The sequence below is a fragment of the Lonchura striata genome, chromosome 1 (assembly GCF_050655825.1).
Source record: "Lonchura striata isolate lonStrDom1 chromosome 1, ASM5065582v1, whole genome shotgun sequence".
Taxonomy (NCBI): Eukaryota; Metazoa; Chordata; class Aves; order Passeriformes; family Estrildidae; genus Lonchura; species Lonchura striata.
In genome coordinates, this window is record NC_140703.1 from 103,975,056 (window position 1) to 103,996,292 (window position 21,237).

The window sequence follows — 21,237 nt, forward strand, 5'->3', positions numbered from 1 at the left end:
TACTCTGGATTTAGTAATCTGCTGCTTGAGTGATGGGGGCTGTTTTGCCCACGGCTGTAACTGGTGAATGAGCTCCCTCTACTTTTCTTGACACCCCCACTGCAGTGCATTATAGATTTAGTGTACATTGTATGGTATATATGCATGTAAAATACATAATCTCAGCACCGACCAATCAAATGCAATACTTCAAAGAGACTGTATTGTCCACATGCTTCAAATTATTTTTCCAATGTACACTGAAGCCATTTTTAAGATCACGCTTTTCTTATAAACTCTTTCAATAAAAAACACTGACTAGGAAGACAATGGTCTTAATTTTCATCTCTCCTGACTGCAAACAGATGTGTTATTTAAATTCTACCAGAAAAACATAAACTAAAAAGACCTTTTAAACTACTGAATTATTTTTGGATTTCTTACCCTACCTTTTGACTACCCACTGACTAGTTGTTATTACCTTAGTTATATGTTTTTAGTAAGAGGATGACAGCTACTAAGATTTAATTTTTTATCACCCCGATCAGCATATTTCAATATGATTTGTTTTGATTTAGTTTTAATTCTATGTAAGCTTTAATTCTGCTTGTTTAAAGTAGGGCCAAAGCAAGAAGTCAAGGGTAGTAATATGACCCCGACACCTGCATTGGAGACAGGTTCATCCCAGGTTTGAACCTGAACAGGTTCCACTTCTGCCTGTACTGGGGAAAAAAAAAACCTTTAGTTCTTGCAGGTTACCAAAGAAAAAAAATTTCCTGCAACTTACAAATGAAAACTTCACTTCTAGTGAAAAGAAAACTTCACAAATTCTTGGAACCTAATATTTTTCATATGTTTAATAATTAGGCTTAAGCTAGTAGAATGCAATGGTAATGCATCAGTTGTACTAAGTATTTAATCAGTTGCATAGAATCCAGATAACAAAGAACACAGCACAAATATGATATGCTCTTCACATACACATAAAACGGGAAGCCACCTGTTAGACTAGCTGCAACTTCTGATTAGCTTTAACTAGCAATAAAGCATTCAGCATGATTGCAACAGCTCAAAACAATTTGCTCAGTTAACTTACTCAATCTCTATGGCCACAGAGGTACAAAAAGCAATGGCAGACAGCACAAGAGAAAGGTAGCAAACAAAAGGCTTTAAATAGCTTCCCCTTTCAGTAATGTTCACATAGGTTTTCACATCCGGTTAAGTTTCAGCCAGCTGTTCTTACGTTTATTTCCTGCTGGTCCCAGGTCATTTATGAGATACAGATAAAAAATGTTGGTAACAAGCTATAAAGTCAGATATAATCAGCACACTTGTTGTAATAAAACCAGAGTACTGAATGAGTGCCCTTTTAAAAGAAACAAGACTTTGAACCATACAGCATCTCGGATTCCTGAGAAATGGGTATCTTTATAGCTCCTGATTTTCCTAAAACAACCATCAAATTTTAATCACAGCTATGTAACTCAGGCTTTCCTGTAATTACCTTTACTTTTGACCAAAAGAACACAGATGTAATGAAACAATCTATCTTATGATACACAGAATACTAGAGAGACTTCCCATGTACATAGAACTGTGTTAAGTTTTAATATTTATCTTAAACTTCCTATCTCATTTCCATTATTAGCATTCTAGCCAACCACTTCAGACAGCAAAAGGATGTAGATTTCAAGCTTTCACCTTCTGTCTCCACAGAAGTATGGCAACTTTCTGTCCTGAACTTCCATGCTCTATACACCTACCAAAGTATTTCATCTTCTTACCTCATTTGCCAGTACACCCTAGGCATTCTACTGTCCTCAGTTACAATTGAGAAATGTCATAAATTGTTAGCAATTATGTAAGTGCCCCAAGACCATTTAAGTGCAAAGTTAAACAAAACAACTTAAATGAGTTTCAATGGTAATTTTTAATTGTCTGTATATTGCCAAAACAGATTATGAAGCACCGACAATCTCACATCCCAGCTCGGGTAGTATTTTATCACCCGACTGACAGCACTGGTTAACTTCCAGCTATAACTGACTGAGCAATTGAAGTAACAACTTGTTTAAAAACCCCTAGATTAATTTACACCACAACTGGCAACCTTTTTACTCACCACAGCCTAGAAATAAATGCAAAGTATACTCCTAAAATACTAACCTGAGACATTAAAAAGCTAAAACAATCTTAACCAAGCAGCTCAAGCATGACAGAAAGAATACCAGAGTAATGTTTTAACTTTTTGATGGTTATGATGTTCACCCCAAAAGCAGCATTTTGGAAATTTACAAAGGAAATACAGGGAAACATTTGTAAACATCCTGTAGTTATCAAAAATTGAAAGAGAAGTTCAATAATTTTGAGGGATAAACCTTAGCTGGCTGCCAGACACCCAACCCAGCTGCTTTCTCAACCCCCCTCCTCAACAGGACATGTAGGAGAAAAGTTCATGCACTGCTTAAGAACAGGGACAGCACACACCAGTTACCACCATGGGCCAAAGGGTATCAGCTTAGGGAATATTTATTTCACCCGCTGCCTTTGTGGTGAGAAACAAAGATGAAACTAAAACCACCTTTTTCTTCACCCTCCCTTTCTTCTCAGGCTGATACTACTCTTCCACCTCCTCCCTGTCAAGCAGCACAGGTGGAATGGGAAACAGCTGGATCATCTACTCACAACCTGAAGTCCACACAATATGCAATAGCAGTATATGAACCCTGAAGTCCAACCAAATAGGGAGTTTCAAAAATTGTTTTTATTGGCAAAGCCATTTATCACCAGACTTAGCATTCAGCTAGTACTCTCTAACACAAAAGTACAGCTAAACTTCACGTTTGACAAAATTCACAGGCATTGCAACAAGAAAAGCGAACTTGGTATCTTCACATTATGAAACTTTGTAAACTGCAAGTTTGACATGAAGACAAGGAACGTTAAAAATCATCACGGTCAGGAAGGTTCACCGACCTTCTCTTCAGTAACAATCTCTATTTTTAAGAAGCCTAGGTTAAGAATTCCTTTGATGAATGCCTTCCAATAACAAGCACAGTGGTAACAACACTTTCACGGTTGTTCCTCCCACTTGACCTTCCCTGAAATACTACTAAAGGCTGAGGAATGAGTTTTGAGAACAGCAGGATGCCAAACTAGACCTGAGTCAGTGAGGAAAAAAAACCTCTTTCAAAAATATTAAGATCTGAGAGTGCACCCCATGTCCAGTAATCTCAAACAACAAAACACTAGTGGCAAACTGCCATTATGAATTAACTGATGTCAATGTGCACCAATATGGTATTATTTTTATTACAGCCATCTTTTACTTACAGTTTGTTGGTTGATATCATCTTCTCCCATAGGCTCATCCACAATTTGCTGTCCATTCTGTAAAAAAGACACAGAAAGTGAAAATAAATACTGAATCCAAGTACAGAAATCAATATATTGGAGATAGGCTTTCATAGCATACTGTTGTACTCTCTTCTCCATATTCTACAAAAGCAGGTAATTGAAAGTAAACATGGAAAACTCCCTATTGCTGGCATGTAATGCCACTGTTGCTTTGAGCCTCATGTATTTTCAACCTGGATGAAGTCACAGTAACAAATACATAAAATCACCTGGCATTTGAGGCCTCACTACTACACAGGTAGACATTATTTTCCATTACTACCACTTCTGCAAAGCAGTTAAACCTGTTCATTTTGTGTGGCAAAAAGCCACACAAAATGAACAGATAAAGGGGTTCTTTCTAGAAGCATGTCCTTACATAGCAAGTCAGCCCTTATTCCACCTTAAGAAAAATTTATACCTACAGTATAGAATAAAAAAATATTGAATGCAATTCTAATTTTACTATCAGTTTTACATCATTTACCATTTTCTGTACTTTCCCAAAGGCCATTCTAACAAGCCATACAGAAAAAGGCTTTTAAATTTGAAATTTAGCCATAAAGATTTTTAAAAAATTAAAAATCTTCAATACCTTGTTTGTCAACAAAGGCTTTCTTTTGCTTGACAGTGATATTATACTTGGAGAATTTCTAAGAGATAATTTTTCCCTGAAAAACTTTGAATGACTTTGCTTGTACAACAAACATGACCAACAGCAAGTTGTAAGTAAAAGTAAGTACTTCCTAAGTTATGGTACAGGGCATCACCTCAGGCATTAATTCTTAGTTTGCTCCTAAAGTTTAACAGCAATTCAGTATCATTTTAGAAACAAATGAAAAACTATTAAAAATGGTTACCATTTTCCATTACCATCGAGACAGAATTTGAGCTCATTTGTGAATTGTTTCCCTAGAGAACCCAAGGTCTAATTAATCAACTTTTTTCAAATCCTAATTTACTTAAAAGTTGCATACATGTATAGTTACCTTTTAGAAGCCCGAAAGTTAATAAGCTGCTCAGAAATTCAGATTTTACCTTCATTTCACACCTTTCTTCCCACTACTCAGTTTTTCAGCATAATTCTTCAGAGCCTTCCTAGCCTCTTCTGTAATAACATCTATTATTCTTCAATTAGATTAATAGAATCTTCTAGCTTGCATATGGCTAGAGTCTTTCATATGTGACAGATGAAATCCAAACCACTTTCAAATTCTAATTTTCAAATATTGCAAGCACACTGAATGTTCAATCAGATGATTACCAGCTCTCTAGCAACTTTTCTCCAGAGGACTTTTTTTTTTTTTTGCTGGGAGATGTAGCTAGAAAAAACTAAATTATAGGAATCATGAATTTCCAAATATGACACATATGGGTTGGGTTTTTTTGAGGGGGTGTTTCTTTAGTTTTTTGGGGTGGTTTTTTTTTTGTTGTTGTTTTTTGGTTGTTTTGTTTTGATGGTGGGGAGGGGATGAAGGCTGGTCTTTCTGATTGTCTTCCTAGTGCAGACATCTGGCACATGGTAGCAGTGCTATTTTCTCATATTTCCTGGCTTCAGGAAGATACTAGAGATTTCTTACATGACGCTGGTCTACTCTAAAAGTCTTCTTTTCATAATGGAAAGATTTCTTTCTAGTAAGAAATCAGTGGCATGTGCTGTACATTATTACAGCAGTGAATATAATCTTTAAAAGCTCTCTCAGTTAAGGGCAGTTAATACACATTTTTATCAGTACAGCAAAGGGTAATTTGATGATTATCCAAAAAGCCCACATTCCCTACACTGTAATATCTTTTACTTATAGTGCACAGGCAGTGCATATTGTATTGTACTATTCTTCTTTAAGATACATAAAAAGTTGATATTATCAAATGGAATGCCAGAAAAACACCAGCTTAGCTAAGTAACAGAAATGAGTGTTTTTAATAAAGCTTGTTTACAGGGACAAGCTGTATATTAAGTACACATATATCATTACCATCAAGGCCACAAGTCACATACTTCCCCTTTTCTCAAACTTACTACATAAATTAACATTAGTATTTTAGCTACACATCTCTACATTCTGTTCATGCTACAAGATAGCTTCCTTTGATCTTGCCAATCAGGAAAAAAAAAAAAATCAGTAGAACAAATAAAACAATTGACTTTAGCTGAAAAGGAGGAGTCTGTAATGTCCTAACAGTAACAATGGCTAAACTCTGGGGCCTAAAATAGAGCAATTTATCTATCAAAACCATGTGCTCTACACTGACTCCACTCCACATGCAGATTTTCAGAAATAGTCATTCCTGCTACAACAGTCATTCTGCTAAATAATAATGTACATTTACTGCAGGTTAAATAAGAATTTACCACACAGTAAGTTTAAGTTTTCACATTTACTATTTTAAGACAACTGAAATCTGTTGGAAGTGAAATGCACTCTCAGAAACTTCGGACAAGCCTCCATTTAAAGACAAAAAGGTGAGATCAACTTCTGTTTTTAAAAAGGCTCTCATCTTCAACCTCACTGACTTTCTCAACAATCAACGAGAAAAACCACAGCAAGCTTCTGCAAAACAAATAAACTGTATTGTACAGTCTGGTCTTCCTGTTTAATCCTGCACTCCTTACAGTTACTTTGCAGCTGAACTAAAGCAAAACACACTCACTGGAACTAGGAACAAACTCAAGGAATCAGCATGAGCGCCACACAGTCCTGTCTGAGCCAGAGCACTGGCTTAGCAAGATCTTTCCAAACAGGTCTACCCAAGCAATGATTATGCTAAGGGAATCACTAGATGGTAGAACCAGTTTTTCTTAGAACAGTCTGAGCCATGTAAGGTAAAGAAGAATATGTATATATGATTTATGGTTTGCTGGTATATACCATTAAATGGAAAGCAGCTGTGTATTAAGAAAGGCTACAAAGTGCACAGCCTTTCTTAGGAATTAAAATGTAAAGCCCGAAGGTTCCTGTTAGAAATGGCACTATTGAAACCAGTGTGGAGTGAGGAGGTCAGCAGCATGCTTAAGAGGTGAGCAAATGAAATACATTTTGTTTTGCTGTGCATAGACTTCCTCTAGTATTTAACTAGCACCAAGGGCATGCCTCAATGGCATAAGAGGCTGGGAGCAGATATAATAGTCTGATGTAAGATAAGGCTGAATATGTATCCTTCATGTTCTCAAATTAGTTTAATTCAAAGGACAGAGACTCTAGTCCTTTATTATTCTTAAGGTGCTCTCCTCCCATAGCAGGACAACTAAGTAAGCAGAATTAATCCAAGATCTGGCTATTCCCAGTATTCTGGTAATATACTAGGTATTCCCAGTATTCCAAAAGTAAAACATATTTCAGATGGCAACACAAGAGAAGTATCAAAAAATAACAGAAAAGGTCCACAGAAAATTTCTACTTGCACCTGAACACATCAACAATCAATTTCCGCCAGGGAAAGGAGGGTGCACATCCCTTACAAAGGCAACCTACAAAATGGTCTTCCAACCCACTGTGATTCAACTTCCTATTCTGCTTTCCAGTGGCAAAAGTCATGTTAATTAAGGTACAAATTTTGTTTCCCCAAAGCTTTTAAACCTGTTGCCATATCTCACTAAATTAGTAGAAATCAATACCTAAACACAGCTGGGCTCCAGCAGTTTTCCTGAAGGCACATGGACAGGAACACAAAGAGATCCTACAGGTTCTCTACTAGCTGTAAAGCAGACAGACACCAGTGAATCTTTATCAGCCAGTTAGTACATTAATGTCCCCCAAATGATGTGACAGAATATGTGACACAAAAGTCAATCAATCATCAATATTTCTAGCAATCAAAAATTACAGGTTTCAACCCAATAAGTCTCAGAATGTAAAAACTCCTACAAATTCCCTGGCAGAAAGACAGTTTAAAGAAAGTTTTTTTAAAATTCAAATTATTTCAAATCTGGACCAGTAATGCACACCCATAAAAACCACTGCAGGGACGACGCGGTCACAAATAGCATCATATGTTAAGGTACTGGCATCAAGAAAACACAGTCATACCAAACTCTTTGTAAGAAAGAAGTACACCAAGAAATGTAGCCCACATCTCCCTACAATCAATTAACCACTTCCTTTGAAGCACTGAATATCCTGTACTTTGCATACTACAGTTGCATATTGATCTGCAAGTCATAATGCCACTTTTTTTTTCAAATTATGGTTCCAGCATTTACTGCAAGAGATCCAATTAGTCTCAGAAGTCTGGCAGAACTCACCTGCACAATAAAACTAATGCTTTTCACATCAACCTTTTCAATTAGCACTGGATCCAGATGGGTAATTTTGTATGTACAATAGAGCACCTAGCATCCATAAATACAATTACGACTTAGCAGTCTGGGGCAGGACATCTTGTTTTAATAATTATGTCAGGTAAACATCATTCCCAGTACAGTGTTTTTTACATGTATCCAAACCATATAAATTGAAATTTTAAGTGGGCAAATCATTATGTTTCCTATTGTACTAATTATCCTATTTTCCCCTTAGTTTCATCAAAAATATGATAGATAGTATACACTTGAAATTTTTAGATTTAGTTTAGCATCTCCATTCCTACATTCTGTTTGCAAATCAAAGTTCCACTGATTTGGACCTACCTTGCTAAAAACTACAGTCCAAAAGGATTTTTTTTCTGAAGTGCATTAAATTTTTCCCCAGACCTTCTTCAATATTTGACACCTTCTTCCATCCCCAGAATATCTCTCCTTTGCATTTAGACTATTGTTTAACATGTTCAAGTATTCTTTCTAGTAAATATTTTCACTTTTTTCCTCAACTATGTTTGTCAGCTACTTAAAAACTCCTTATGAAACTTATACGAAGTACATCTTTTGGAATAATTCTTCTGCCATCAAACTCAACATTTCCTAATTATTAATTCTGGAATTGAGCATATAAATTAGTGGGCAGTCCTTATACTATTAACAGAGTTCAGTAGACTTGGCAACTATTGGCTTTTCCATGTAATTGGTGCCTTGTAGAAGAACCATAAAATTCAGTAAACACAAAAAATGTTCTATTCCTAGACTTAAGCAATTAATCAAGACTGAACAAGAGTTAAATCAAGAACGAAACTGTGTATCAGTGCAGAATGGTGCTTTGAGGACAAATGAGCAAAGATGTCTGAATCAGACCCCTTACAAACTGTTATGTGGAAGTTTTAACATGCCAATGAGTAACACAGGTGATGAAGCTTCTCTCAGGCAAGTCCTAGTTGTCAACTACCAAAACTTCCAGACTTACTCAACAACTGCAGTTACTGGATTTAAACACATGAGAATTTCCAGTATTATTTAATATTTAGTCATTAAAACACTAGGTGTATAGATAGATCCAAGCTCTTTCTCCCTAGTGTTTTCAAGGGACTCTCAACTGACAAAGCCCAAGAACCGTGAGGTCCTTGGAATGAGTAAGGCTGTGACAATGCTTCTGCCTTGTCTCAAAGCAGCACAAAATGCAGTATTCCCACTGAAACACTCATAACAAATCTGCTGTAACACAAGGCACTGTGTAGAACCACATTTAGTAAAAACCTTTCGAACTGTGCGCACTCAAAATTGCTATTCTAAGCAGCAATGAGCTACCCTGAGAAAAAATTTGTAAGCCTGCAAAAAATAGTTGAAAATAGACTAAAAGGACCTTAAGAGGTCAAGCAATCTATCTCCATACACCAAAGCATGATCAGCTATTCCTATAATGCTGCTCACAAGACATTTATGTCTAAGCCCTTCTTAAATCTTCAGGAGTTTTCACAATCTATTCCAGTGCTTAAATAAAATGTAAGGCTTTAATAGGATCTGAATTAATGACTTGCGCCCTAACTTCTGAGCTGCGAAGCCACACAGATCCAAAGCACTTACCTAAATCCTGACCTAATTAAAATTTACTAGATGTAAATAGCAGAAGTGAGCCATCATCTTAGGTTTCTCTAGCTGTTCTCTTATAGCACTTATCCAAAACATTTTGCATATACTGTTAGAAATAGTACATGCAAGTATTAAAAACTCCATATAAAAAAAATCCCACAAGTATTTTTTAATATAAAACTTTGTTAACTCAAGTTCCATGAGTTCCGCATAATTTATTCTCAATTTTATTGTCTAAAGTGACTAACTTCTTCCTTTGCTAAGTATTAAGAGAAACAACTGGATGTTGAAACTTGCCTCTCCATAAACAACCTCAGATAAAAGCCATTAACCTGCGAATCATTTAGGCACAAAGCCAAACTTTTTTAAGTTAGGATACTTTAACTACGTGATTTTTTTAAATCCTATCTACTTTGCCACCTTCTTCCTATCTAGTATGACTCCAGAGTATAGTTGAACAATAAGAAAAGCAGTCCCCTTTCCTGCACTGCAATGTTTTCCTTGGCTGGTATTTGTCCAGCACTGTGCCAAGTCACATTAGAAAAGAATAGTAAAAAGGTTTGCAGCTCTCAGCAAGTTTAATTCTCTAAATTAACATATCTTGAAGTCAAACAAGTGCCACAACATTACTCAAGATGCTATACATGTACTGTTATAAAATCTTGGTCTTGGGCAAGCAGTCTATATAGCTCCAAATCACGTGTGGTCATGTATTCACAAAAAAACCTAACCAGTCAACCAAAAACCCAAGAAAACAACACAGGAAAATAAGAAAAAGACAGGGAAGAGAAAGTTTCACTTAGTTTCCTACCTGTACAAGTGCATAGGTAGTAAATTATTATATTTAACACATCAATTCAGCAGCCTTAGTAAAACAAAGCCAAAAACCCCAAAGCACCTAATCTCTGTTCATCTGCTCCAAAGAGGAAGAAAAAATACACACATTAGAAATCACCTACCTCAATATATCCAACCACTGCTGCACACCTGAAAATAGAAGAAATTCCTTCTGCTTGCACACATAATCTTAAGAGTGACTCTGGCACCAGATAGTGTACAAATCTTATTACCAGACCTGCATGAGAAGGCAGGTGCACCTCACCTTCCCTGCCTCCTGCAGTTCCAGGCGCACGGAAATGCCCTGTGCCTTCCTGGGCTCCTGCCAAGGGACTGAACACACACAGGGAGGATGTGCCAAGCCCTTCTCCTGTGAGCAGGGGCAGCCAGCAGGCACAGCCAGGCTGTGCACTGCACTTCCCTGGGTAGCACACACAGGTTTTCAGAAGTGAGCTGCTTTCTCAGAATTCATGGTAAATTCAAAAGGTGAAATTTATTATTTTGATATGTTCTGCTAAGAAGAGAGAATAAGCTGTGAAACAATTTCACTATTTCCTAAAATTCAGGATTTCTGATGTATAGTTCTGACTATGTAACAGAAGTTAGCTACAGGAAGACAGCTACAGGAGAAAGATTCCCCCATGAAGCTGAAAGCATTTTTTCACAAATAAGTCTTGAGTTCTAACAGTAACTAATTTTGGTAAACATGTTATGCAAGAAATAATTCAAATAATATTTACATCCAAAAACCACCACCTTTTGAATTTGAAGGACAAAGAAGGTTTTGTTTTTCAGAGCTATGCATTGCTAGATATTTAAAATCACAAAATACCATTTCTTTATATCATCTGCACATAGCTAAGCATGTTTCAATAAATTAATGCTTATATTAAATTATTTACATATTCTTTTAACTTTTATTTTAATTTAAACTTAGAAACTGCCAAGAAACAGACATAGACCATAATAAAGTATTTTTAAGATACTCACTTATACAAAATTGAATGGCTTCATAGAACAAATAAATTAATAAAAAGAAATGGTAGGACATTTCCTCCAAAAATAGCTAAGTGGAGCATTAAGCATACAGTAACTCTTACTGATAGGAACGAACTAGCAGTAACTTTGTGGTCAAGGCCCACTTTTTGGGTAGATCCTAAAAAATCAGAGTTCATGTAGTTCTAGAACAGTCTCAATGAATAATGCTAGATGGGGTCACTAAGCTGTTGAGCCTCATTTTCCCATCTGTTACACAGGATTTTTTCTCCCCTCTACTTCCAGTGGGTGAGGCATTTAATCTTATTTCAGGGAATAAGGAGAGAATAAGAAGCACAGTATCACATATGCAAGCATATAGCACAGCAACTGTTGGTACTCAACCACTTTGCCCAAACTTAAAAGTTCTTTGAAGGGATTCTAACTTTTTCAAATGTTACTGATTAAACTGTTCTCTTGAAAGTTATCAAGATTTAAAAAACCCAATTATATGAATCTACTCTAGCCTGAAAAACAGGTTAAAAGTTTCACTATTGGAATATGGCTATGAATTATATCTGGTGGAAAAAAGAACCCAAACAAAACAAAACAAAAAAAAAAAAAAAAAAAAAAAAAAGCCTCAAATCCAAAACAAAACACCTCCCCCAACCAAGTGCCACAGAAAAATGACAATTCCAAATGAGTATCTTGAGTTCTTAAAGCTGGTAGATCTGGCAACTGCCAAGATCAGTCAACACACAAAGCTAATATTTTTGATGTGCAGAAATAATTAAACGCCCACCTCAGTCTATATATCAATATGACTTTAAGTCTAGCATTTCAAATTACAAACATCTACAGTCAGTGTGACAGACCACAACCAGTTCAAAGATAACAGACACGCCTTTAAATGTGTCAATCTTCTTACATCTACTTTATGTTACACATCCCAGCTGGGGCAAGAAATATTGCCTACACTAAAACGAACAAAACAATTACAAGAAAACTGCCAATGTCATAAGAAAAGCAATAGAACTATTAAAAGAAGTTAAACTCAACACCTTTACAAAAAAATCAAGAACTGCAGGAAGTACACAGCAGTGCAAGAAGGTACTGAAGTCAACAAAGTAAAACTCCTGCCTTTTCCTGCCCCACTCAGCTGACCACAGGACATCCTTACTATGTCATGGACTATGATTGTGTTAACTGAAAAACAAATCGGGTAAAACGGTGCCAATAAGGTTATGAAAAATCTGACCACCCTCCACAACACTTTTCATGCAGACTACGTGTTTCTCAAGGCTGCATTTACATACATAAAAGATCTGTTATCTGTCTATCACAGCAGTTTGTGGAATATAGCTTATGCTACTTATTTAAATCAGAATTAAATTTCTAATTCCCACTTTTAACTCAGTACAAGAAAGCATCATCCCATAAATCAGTGAAAAATTCAGACTTCAGAATGTACCATGCTGACAGCAGTTCTACGTGAGAAGCAACAGCCAAGTGCTGCACATAATTTTGTCTACAATGGAGAGAAAATGGATAGTCCTCAAAATCCTCACAGACTAGTCCATTTAGGTGATTCCACTTTGGCTTTAAGTATTTACCTGTGTTGGCTATACCAGAAATTACTGTAAATATTGCCTTAGTTCCTGTGGAAGACAAGGACAACACTGATTCACAGTACAGAATGTGAAGAGACAATCACAACCACAGGCTCAAGGCTAAAGGTGGCAAGACATCTGACAAACTTCAGCTTCCAGGCCAGAAATATATATTGACATAGAGAATGCCACACTGACAATCAAAATAAAATTACAAAGCAAAATTTGCATTATACCAGTTTCTTTAAAGTAGCAGCATGACTGTTAAATGCTAGCATACCTTGTCTCATGCAAAGTTCAAATAATACACACTATAAAACAGAAATTTGCGAAGGAAGATTCATAGCACCTATTTAAACACCTGAACAAATGACCATAAACCCTGTCAAGAGCAATGGGAAAAGAATTTCTCCACAGCCAGTTCTGAGCATCTAAATTAAAACTCCTAATGACAGCTGTCACAAATGCTTCCCAGAAAGTCTAGCAAATGGCATCTCCTTATGATGGCCAGCTCTTTCAACATACTGGTGTCCAAAATTTGGCTGCCATAACTGTATTCATTCTCCTCCAGTTGACATTAATATGCATAACTGAGAGTACAGATCAAAGGATCAGGCTAGTTATTCAGGCATTCAAATGCAAACTCAAGTCATCAATACTTAATTTGCTCGAAAGCAGATGACTTGCAATAACAGGCATATTCTCACCATGAAAAACGAACCTATGCTTGTTATGAATCCTGAGTAGACTCTGAGTCAGTAAGAAACAGCATCATTCCACAAGCTTTAAAGGTGCTCTGATTTACAATATGAAACTGAAACTACACATACAGACACACTATTTAAAAAATATTTTAACAACTTTACACATTAAAAAAGCTGTCAGAGACAATGTGGATCACTGACCTATTTGCACCTGTAGAAAGAGAAGTCCTGAAAATGATTTTTAAAAATCATAAAGCCACATTTTATCTAAAAAACAATTGTCTGATTTTTTAAAAAAGAAAGATTATATTCTACTGTTCTGCTCACCTAAGTTACAGCAGCTGTTTGTGGTTAAGTACACTTCCAAACTAAAGCTATTTAAAAGTATTCTAGTCCTCCTAAATTTGCACACCCATCACAGAACATCACCTCCTTGGCAGTACCACTGTAACTACAGGACTGCGCTGGAAAACAAATGAAAAATCAAGTCAATTAAAAATTCCATAAGTCGTTAAGACAAGGAAAAAACTCAAAAATTTGTAATTCCATATGCTGATAATACAACATTACAAGAACTGTGTCAGCAAATCTGAGAGGTTAGCAGAAATGCTTTACTCAGAGTTACAGCTAAAGATATTATTAGTATCAAACTATGACTGAAATCACAATGAGTTTCAGGCAAATGTAAGAACATTTTTGCCCAAGGATACTCTTGCAGAATAGGGTCTGTAATTAGGATATTGCTATGCTACAGATAAACACAACTCATGCAAATCAAAAATCCAAGTTATGTATTTAGGTCACTTGTTGACATATTTGATTTAAACTTACCTATTTTTACTAAAATATATTTTCTTAAATAGTCATTTAATGTAAGCAATGTTTCTAAGTAACTTTTTCCTTTTGAGTGTCATCCGAGAAGCTTTTGCAGGTGCAGCCTGGTCCCTTCAAGAACTGTTTATTCTAGGCTAGGCCTTGGAGTACAAACCTGTCACTTCATGTTGTTTCATGTTTTATTATTGGTCCTAGACATTTTTTGGTGATAAGCTACTGTAGACTCATGTCAATATATGAGTTTAATTCTTTTTAAGGAAGTGATAAAATACACTTGTTCCAAAAAGTTTATGACATCAATTTAAAAACAAATCATGTCTGAAATATGTTAAAACAAGTGAAGTATAATCATGAATGTACACACATTGCAAATAACATAATCTATTTTTCTACATATCTAGCATATATACTATTATTGAAGTTAGACTGCATGCAGTGAGCAAAGACTAAAGCAACAGTTCTTTTCTCTAAATGATTAACCTAAGTGTTTTCCCTTACCACCTTCTGCCCCACCCCCAAGCATCACACTATTGTAGTTACTCCCAATTTAAAATCATCTAAGATCACTACTCCAGAAGTCAGTAAATAACTAGCACAAATTTAAAAAGTAACTACCTGTCAAGAGTTAAAAAATTATATGTGCCTGTAGGTTCTTCTGACTCCCTGAGATACAGTGACTTTCAGCAGAAGAATGAGAAGACAAAGATGAAAAGGACAAATCCTGATACTGCAGAAACTCTGCATCGGTCCCTCTATGCTCATCTCACTAAGGAGAGAGTCCTAACCTTGCGAATAATTGTTGTGAGCTGGCCTGGGTCCACACCGTTCCACATCAGCATCACTTGAAGCAGCCTGGCTGCGTATCAGCTGGAGCCGATTCAGGTCGAAGCTGCACTGTCAAAAGCAGCTTTTTCTTTTCAGATGGAATCTGGTCACAAAGTAGCACAAGCACTGTGGGCTACTAAGGACTCATGGAGCAAGCACAACAGACTGTGTAGGTGCAGTGTTTACACAGATCCAAACCAACAGTAGTAGGAAAAATATGAGAATAGCTGAAAGCTTCTATGGCCTCGGTGTCAAGTGACTCTAATTTCCAGCCGCTCTCATTACTCCAGCCTAGGAAAGCTGACACGCGTCCTGCCTAACAAGGACAGGCACAACACGCACTCCCCGCTACCACAACGGGAAACCCAGAGTGCGCGGCACCCCGGGCTTGTTCCCGGCAACGCCGCCGAGCACAAAGCTTCACCCATGCTTCACCACCCTTCACGTCCCTGCGGTTTCCCAAATTCTTGCGAAACTGCCGCCAACCCCATCCTGCCGAGATAAGGGGGCAGCGGCACCGGGCGGGGACCCACACGGGGAGATGCCGCAAGGCGAGGGCACCGGGCAAGGCGAGGGCACCGGGCAAGGCGAGGGCACCGGGCAAGGCGAGGGCGGGCCCGGCCCTCCTGCCCACCTCGAGCCGCGGCGGCGGAGGGCCGCCCCGGGAAAGGAAACTCGCCGTGACAGTAACCAGACACCGCGCTGGAACAAAAGCGCCCGACCCGGCGGCCACCACGGAGGCAGGTTACTCCCTCCCGGGAACGGGGCGGAAGGGGAGGGAGCGCGCCGGGAGCAGCCCGGTCCCGGGAACACACCCCGAGCTCGGCGCGGGCCGGGGAGCCCCGGCCGGTGCCGGCCGTGAGTCAGTGCCCCGGAGAGGAAGCGTTGTGCAGGGGCCGGCGCTCGCCGCGTTCCCCGCCGGGCCGCTGCCGCCGGCCCCCGCCCGCTGCCCGCCCCGAAACCTCCGGGGGAAAACTCTGCCCACCCGCTGAGCGACGGCGGCACCGGGAGCCCCGGTCCCGTTCTCTCCTCACAACTTTCCCCGCAGCACCCCCCGCCCACCCCGTACCTCGGTGCTGCTCTCGGCCGTGCTCTCCACAGCCATCTTCTGCCAAGGGTCTGCCAACTGCGCCAGGGGCATCTTTCCCGTCCGGCTCCCGCAGCCTCCGCGCTCCGCGTTCCCGCTACCCGGCGGGGGCGGCCAGGCAGGCAGCGAGCGCTGCGGAGGGCGCGGGACAGCCCGGCTGGCTCCGGCGGCGGCTCCTGCGGCGACTGCTGCCCGCTGCCGCCGCCGCGGTGCGCCCGTCCCTCCCCCGCGCCCTCCCCGCTGCCGGGCGGGGCCGCGCTGCCGCCCTCCCCCGGCCCGGCTTCCGCTCACGACATGGCGGCGGCCGCGCCCGCCCGCGCCTGCGCCCGGCAGCCCCCGCCGGCGCCGTTCGGTGCTGCTGAGGGGCTGCGCCCTCAGCGCCGCCGGCACCGCCGGGGCGGGCCGGCCCCACGGAGAGGGGCTGGGGAACCGGGGCTGCTACCGCCCCCCGGGGCTGGGGAACCGCGGCTCCGGGAACCGGGGCTGCTACCGCCCCCCGGGGCTGGGGAACCGGGGCTGCTACCGCCCCCCGGGGCTGGGGAACCGCGGCTCCGGGAACCGGGGCTGCTACCCTCCCCGGGGCTGGGGAACCGCGGCTCCGGGAACCGGGGCTGCTACCGCCCCCCGGGGCTGGGGAACCGGGGCTGCTACCGCCCCCCGGGGCTGGGGAACCGCGGCTCCGGGAACCGGGGCTGCTACCCTCCCCGGGCTGCGGGGAGTTGGAGACACGGAGAGTTTGTTCGCACAGACAAGCGCGGAGGGAGAAGTCGAGAGGCGGCTGAGACGTGGGATTGTGCAGAATATCATTAGGCAAAGAGGGAAAGGAATTAAGGTGTAGGAATTTGTTTTTGTAGCAACACCGTTTAAGCAGTGGTTGGACTGTGGGAGTTGCCTCGAAGCGGGAAAGTCATACTCCCTCATGCCGAGAGACATGAAGATAAAGTTGTCAAAAAAAAACCCCAAAGGTTCAGAAAACGGCCCTTATTTTACTTTTTATTTTCAGGTGTTAGCTGGTACACAAACATATAAACTGAGACCTACAGCCTATGTGGTGTTACATGGTTTCCTGAAATGCTAAGCGCTGTCAAGAACACCCAAGTTTTGCAACATTAGATGGCTTGGCTGATGCTGAAGAATCCTTGAAACGTGAGACCAGCAACTGAAGGTGGGTGAGCACTGGTGTCAGACTTCTTGCTGTTGAAGCCAAACTTTCCAGAACTCTGAGAAGGCCTCTTAGTTTTTGAGAGCCCCCACTGCCCCGAGCATTTCTAGATTTTGATAGGTCACATGATTTGTTCCATCCTTTATAAAAGTTAACATTCTTTAAATACTTGGAAGGTTTTTTGGAATGGGAAAAATAGCAAGAGTGCTAGTAATTAAAAGTGTGTATGTGCATGCACACACTGTTGTGATGAACACAGACTGGTTCTGTTTCTGCTTGGTAGCAGTTTTGATCCCAGTTCATGTAAATACCTATCTACAAAGAGGAATGAAGGAGTGGATAGGCAGTTGCTAATAATGAATCAGTTGATCCTACAGAGACTTCCATATCTGGAGTAAAAGGTCATAGTTGAATGATCACCTAAAGCCAGGAGGAGCAGATGTGCCCTCATTCACTGCAAGTCAGTCTGGCCCTTGCATCGACCTCTCTTTCAAGGGTTGCAATTGCTTGTGCTGTCATGTGGTGAGTTATACCAGGGAACTGACCCGCATCAAAACTTACCCTACTGTACCTTTTTTACCTCCTGTTGTCCTCAAAAAAAAACCCTATCAACCAACCAACCCACCATATTAAAGGCTGCAAGAGGAATTTAGACTGCTTCCTTCCAATGTGGTCAAGTTGCAGAACCCTAGCTGGTTAATGATATGAAATTTAGAACAATGCAAACATTATGATATTAAGCATAATGCAAGAAATAATTTTTCATAGTCTGAGCAGCAGCAGGTCACTTCAGTCTCAAACTGGCTGCTGGAATGTTGAGCATAAAAGTATTTTTTTACAGCAGTCATACATTATGTGGTTGACACACAAATCAGGACTTTAAAAAATAATCTCTGAGTTCATGTAAAAATTCATGATGTTAAAAAAAAAGTTACCTTACATCCCTCTGGAAATAAAAGTTTGTATTCCCTCACAGGAATATTTCACTTGACTTTATCAAAACTCATGCATTTGTACCTGCATCAACTACACAGTCAGGTACATACATCTGAGATGTTCCATTAGGGAGATGAACCTGAGAACTGAAAAGTGGCAATCACAAGAACAATACACCAAACCTAAGCTTGCATTTCACATAGTCCAACAAGTCCCTCTTTATAAAAGATTTTCTTCCTCTAACTAAAAAACTCCATGATCTCTTTTCCTTTCATAGTTTTCTAGTCCTTTCTTGCCACGGGTACATATTCTAAATTGTTTGAATTTTAAACTCTTTTTAGAAGGGGAGGGGCATCATAGTTTGGTTATGATTTCTGAATTTTTTACATAGATCTTCTTTTGTCCTTCCCTGTATGCATCTTACAAATCCAAAATAAAACAGGGGCAAAGATCTTCTGCACTAGCAGGTAAGAGAGCTGCAAACAATAGGAATCTGACCTTTTCTGAGGCACTGAAGTACAGAGTAGGTAGAAGTATGCCATTTCATTGTTCAGGGGTTTCAGTATTATTGCACCACGCATTTAAATTTTATAAAAGAGAAAGCTGCATCAGGATTTTAGTAGGAGCTACTATGCAAGAACAGACTTCAGGGCAAGAAAATCATCTGCAAAGTGTCTCCTCAGGGAGACATATCAGTTAATCTCTGGGAGATGCGGGGGATTCTGACTTTCAAATCTTGCTAAGCTCGGAGTTGGATCATCCTCCCAGAAAGAGGTAAGATGCTGAAGATATTTTACCTCAAGACAGCAGCTCCTATTTTTAATTCCTTTTGTCTCAGGCCAAAGTGAGGTAGTGCCTTCACCTGTGGCTGCAGACCTCTCCTTTTACCCTCTTTCCCTCTAGGCACAGCTATCTCTGCTTGACTGCAGTCACTGCTAATAACTGTCTGTCACTAGGCTCGGTTGTGGGCGTTGATTTCACCTTTGCATAAGTGGTTGCAATTGTGGTGCATCCACATGGATGTTTTATATGCATTGCAACCAAAAATTTGATCACGTTTGTTAGGAAAAGGGTAGCATATGGCACTGAAATGACAGTGCTGTATAAAATCCCATTAACTTGTCATATGAATTAGATGGGCTTCACATGCTGCACCATTTTTTTCCACTTCTTTCTAACAAACCTCACTAAAATGTCACTCGAATGCAAGGGAGACATCAGCTTAATAGTACTTACTCTTTTCCCACAGGCAGCCTCTTGATATATATGTGACAGAAATTAGGGAATCTTGCTTATGGCTGGTTGGATCTAATGCTTTGCTTAGCTTTGAAGTAGTACCTACATAGTCTTTGCAATTAGTGCAGAATTAATTGCAGAGTTAGTAAATCACCTTAGCCATGCCCCCCAAAATTAGAAGTGTAAAACAAAAATAGTTTGCTAACATTATGATCAGAATAATATTTGAGAACTTCAACTTGCATTTTTAAAATATACATAAAACCTGGGAGAAACCCAAATGAAACTATGGCAACAAGCCCCACAATCTGACACTTATCTAGAAGGTCTAGTAGTGCATTAGGTGGGAATTATGATGCTGTATCTTCTGAATGGAATATGAAACAGTAAATACAATGTGAAAGTGTGAAATTCTGTTTCAAGTATTGTGACCAAGGCACTGAGGTGTATAATTTGAATTTAATGCACAGGAAAATATGCAGAAGCTACTGTCTGAATTTATATGGGAAAAAACCTCCAAGGAGTTAAAAAAATAATCAATAACATTTATTTGTATAGCTGATAGACAAAGAGAGTCTCTTACTCTCAAGACACCTGGATTCAATTCCTAGCAGAACACAAAGGACAATTGTGTAATTTAGTCAGTCACTTCATATTGATGAGATTCAACTAAGAAGACTTAGTCTTTCTTCATGATCTTTTGAAAAGTGTGAGGAGGCCTTGTTTGAAGAAGCATAAATACATTCTGCCAAAATAAACTAAGGAAGCCTAGTGCTAGTTAGAATTGTTTGCTCTGTGCTTTAGGTGCAGATAGAAAGAACATCTCCTTAACCTCACTGGGATATTGGAAGGATGGTTTCAGTGATGTTTGGAAAGCTGACAAAGACCAGGGGAAGAGAGACAAAGTGCTACAAGAAGTTTCCAGCTGGTGTGAGTTGTCATAGCAGAGACACCAGAGCGATTTGCTGTACAAATCAGAGTTATAATCAATAACTAAGAAGGGAAGAACTGAAATGAATGTCTCTTGTGTACTAAGATTTAACCTGACCTTTCAAACAACATCTGCTGAAGGGGGCTTTCACCATTACAGGCCCCTGGATGATGGAATCATACAGGAATGCAAACATTTCCTGCATTTTCCTCTGGCAGGCTCTCCTTTGAAGTTCTAATCCTGCAAGTATAGTAGATGTGATAATGACAATAAGAATGCTTCTAAATCCTATATATGTTAGAGATACAATGTCTGACTCACTGCTTAAAGCTATAGATTTTCTGGATGTAAGTAAGTTTACATAAAATTGCACTGAAAGGGTAAAGCATAATGCATCATGCTCGATGGAATTACTTATCCAAGTTTTATCTGTGGTCACTATGCTAGCAGGAAATAATTGTGCCTGTGGTTTCTATATCCTGAGTGGAAATCTGGAATTCAATAAAATATGGTCTCATTACAGCATACCTGTCTCCAACATATGTTCTCATTTTAGTGTTTCTGTACATACAGAATAGCTCAGATTTATCGTCTGAATGACAAAATTTATCCTGTTCACTGCAGAGTATAAGAAACCTCTTGCTGAGCTTTGAAATCTTACATGGAAACCTGCTGTCAAATACCGAATGCAAGTTGTCACCTCTTTGCAGTGGAACACTGAGAATCAGATTAGAATTTCAGATAGTGGTATTTTGAGACAAAAAGGAAATGGTGGAGTATGAACAAGATCAGTGTTCAAGGGTCAGAGTTCTCTTACATTAAATAC

The 21,237-nt window shown here is 39.7% G+C and overlaps 2 protein-coding genes across 4 annotated transcripts in view; one reads left to right on the forward strand and one right to left on the reverse strand.

Annotated features, from left to right (window-relative positions):
• Positions 1 to 16,270, reverse strand: part of RPS6KA3 (ribosomal protein S6 kinase A3) — a 73,269-nt gene extending 56,999 nt beyond the window's left edge. For 2 of the 3 annotated variants that reach the window (XM_021552996.4, XM_021552995.4), the window contains exons 1-2: positions 16,129 to 16,263; positions 3,313 to 3,369 (exon numbers count right to left, since the gene is read on the reverse strand). In XM_021552996.4, coding sequence (XP_021408671.1) covers positions 3,313 to 3,369; positions 16,129 to 16,200 — 129 coding nt within the window. In that variant the 5' untranslated portion in view covers positions 16,201 to 16,263. Of the gene's footprint in view, positions 1 to 3,312; positions 3,370 to 6,994; positions 7,075 to 16,128 lie in introns of all 3 variants that reach the window. The other variant, XM_021552994.3, reaches the window with a different exon arrangement.
• Positions 16,024 to 20,936, forward strand: LOC144248913 (uncharacterized). The gene is made up of 2 exons (XM_085559554.1): positions 16,024 to 17,311; positions 20,285 to 20,936. The coding sequence occupies exon 1, from the start codon at positions 16,441 to 16,443 to the stop codon at positions 16,954 to 16,956; it is 516 nt and encodes a 171-aa protein (XP_085415680.1). The 5' UTR covers positions 16,024 to 16,440; the 3' UTR covers positions 16,957 to 17,311; positions 20,285 to 20,936.
• The last annotated feature ends 301 nt before the right edge of the window (positions 20,937 to 21,237 follow it).